Source organism: Belonocnema kinseyi, chromosome 3 (genome assembly GCF_010883055.1).
Source record: "Belonocnema kinseyi isolate 2016_QV_RU_SX_M_011 chromosome 3, B_treatae_v1, whole genome shotgun sequence".
Taxonomy (NCBI): domain Eukaryota; kingdom Metazoa; phylum Arthropoda; class Insecta; order Hymenoptera; family Cynipidae; genus Belonocnema; species Belonocnema kinseyi.
In genome coordinates this window covers 96,457,994-96,459,984 of record NC_046659.1, presented here as the reverse complement: position 1 = coordinate 96,459,984, position 1,991 = coordinate 96,457,994, and the positions used below count along the sequence as shown (strand labels likewise).

Genomic DNA, 1,991 nt, shown 5'->3' with positions numbered 1-1,991 from the left:
ATACCTGAAAACTGAGGAAAAAGTTTGCCTACCACTAGCTTAGTAAGCCTGTGTGCTTTCTTAAGAATTACCCTTTTAATCTAAACGTCGCAGGAGTGGGAGCCCCTTTCACGGTCGTACCTTTCGAGTTCCCGATTCCTGAACATCTCGTATCTTTGGAATTCAAGTGTATTAAATTCAGAAATGTTTCATGGCGCAAAATGATTTTCTACTATTATGTTTTTTTATTTTGATTCAAAGTCGTCGGAATTAGAAAAAACTATAGTGGAATTTAGCGAGTAGCCTGTAAATGAAGTGTGTAAATATCTACGATGAGTCAAACAATAGAAAAATATAAGAAAATACATTTTGTTCGTTTTCAAGGTACAACTTTTAAGGTACAATTTTCAAGGCACAAATTTTTGTATTTTTTTAAAGAAAACTATTTGGTTGAATAAACAATATTTGTATTATTCAAACAAATTTTCGTGTTTTTCCAAGGAAAAAGTTTTTTTAATTCAAGCAAACTTTGTTCAGAGCATATTTCGTTTTAATTATTTATCCAATTTAAATAATGTATATTAGGTTATAATTCACGTATAACATTTATTTATTAATTCATTGTCAATTGAAAAAAAGATAATAAATCTTCCAGAATATCCATAAAACGAAAGTGGCAAAGAGAAGCCTAACGACTTGATGAACCGCATATAGTCTGGAACATTAAAAAAAAAAGCAGTATTAATATTAGAATGTAATTGATAAGGTACAGTATTTGTATATTAATTATTTTACTACGATTCTGGAAATGCTTACATTTTGTATTTGCGTCGAGCAATTTTTTTCGATTCTGGACTTACATCTTCTTTCAGTATGTACTCCTTCAAACCGTCGCAATTTGTGTGAATTACGTCATACCAATCAAAAGATGTTATGTCAAAGTTAAAGCATTCTTTGTCTGGTTTGGAAAGTTTGTTCCACATTGATTTCACATTGTCAGTATCAAAAACCCAATCTCGTGTCATGAAAAAATGCATAGCTTCGAGTAACTTTGTTCCTCGTTTGTATAATTTATAAAATCTAATGGAAAGTAAATTATTGTCATTCTTTAAGTTTTCATCTCGGCTTTCATGAGAAGTAATTTAATTTTACTTACAATGGTTTTTTTCCCAATAATCTCATAACAGCATCCCCCAATAGAGCTGGAATAAGGTGAAATATGACATTAAAGACGTAATATAAACTTTTCGTTTCAAAAAACAATGTGTCAGGGTAATAAATAAGTCCTCTTGGTGTATTGTGTACTCCATATCTCCTCAGAACAGCTCGAAAACCGCCCCAACTTATTGGGTTGTCTGTACCAGAAACATAGTTATAGACTGGCAAATCATCCGTTATTCTGTAACCAGTAAAGTAGTAGATATTAGAAATTGATAATGAACAATATTTATTACATTATTGTATTAAATCAATGTGAAAAAAATTGAAGTTAAATTGAGATTAGTATTTTTTAAATAGTTTATTTAAAATTGTGGGCAGTCTACCTTCTGTCGAGAGTTCCTGTTTCCCATGCAGATACTATTAGAGCATTACAGGCAAAATCGATAGGAACGATGTCCGCTTTTGCATCTCCTTTAACACAAGCGACTCGAATTATGCCAATTCCTATTCCTGTTACAGCAGAATTTAGTCCTTGGGCTATATCCACCCATCCTGGTATAGGTTCTTTAAATGTGGATAGAGCTAGAAAAAGTTATAAAAAAAAAAGATTTTCTTAATATTATCAAGATTCGCGGTAACAAATCGTCGCCAAGTACATAATAAATGATAAAATAATTGTACTCATACAAAAAAAGTATCAATGGTCCTTAGAAAAGACTGAAGTTTACAAAACACAATATTGAAGGCATTTTTCCTACGTTCATTCTAATTATTTTTTATTTTTCTTATATAAAATAGGAGAAACTACCATGGTCAAAAGAGCAAAATAAAAATAAATTCGCATTTACCTT

At 30.7% G+C, this 1,991-nt stretch overlaps 1 protein-coding gene across 1 annotated transcript in view; it reads right to left on the bottom strand.

The window, feature by feature from the left end:
• Nucleotides 1–513: 513 nt before the first annotated feature.
• Nucleotides 514–1,991, bottom strand: part of LOC117169941 — a 56,995-nt gene continuing 55,517 nt past the window's right edge. Inside the window, exons 18-21 of the mRNA XM_033356451.1 lie at nt 1,524–1,722; nt 1,136–1,378; nt 796–1,059; nt 514–694 (exon numbers count right to left, since the gene is read on the bottom strand). Coding sequence (XP_033212342.1) covers nt 604–694; nt 796–1,059; nt 1,136–1,378; nt 1,524–1,722 — 797 coding nt within the window. The 3' untranslated portion in view covers nt 514–603. The remainder of the gene's footprint in view (nt 695–795; nt 1,060–1,135; nt 1,379–1,523; nt 1,723–1,991) is intronic.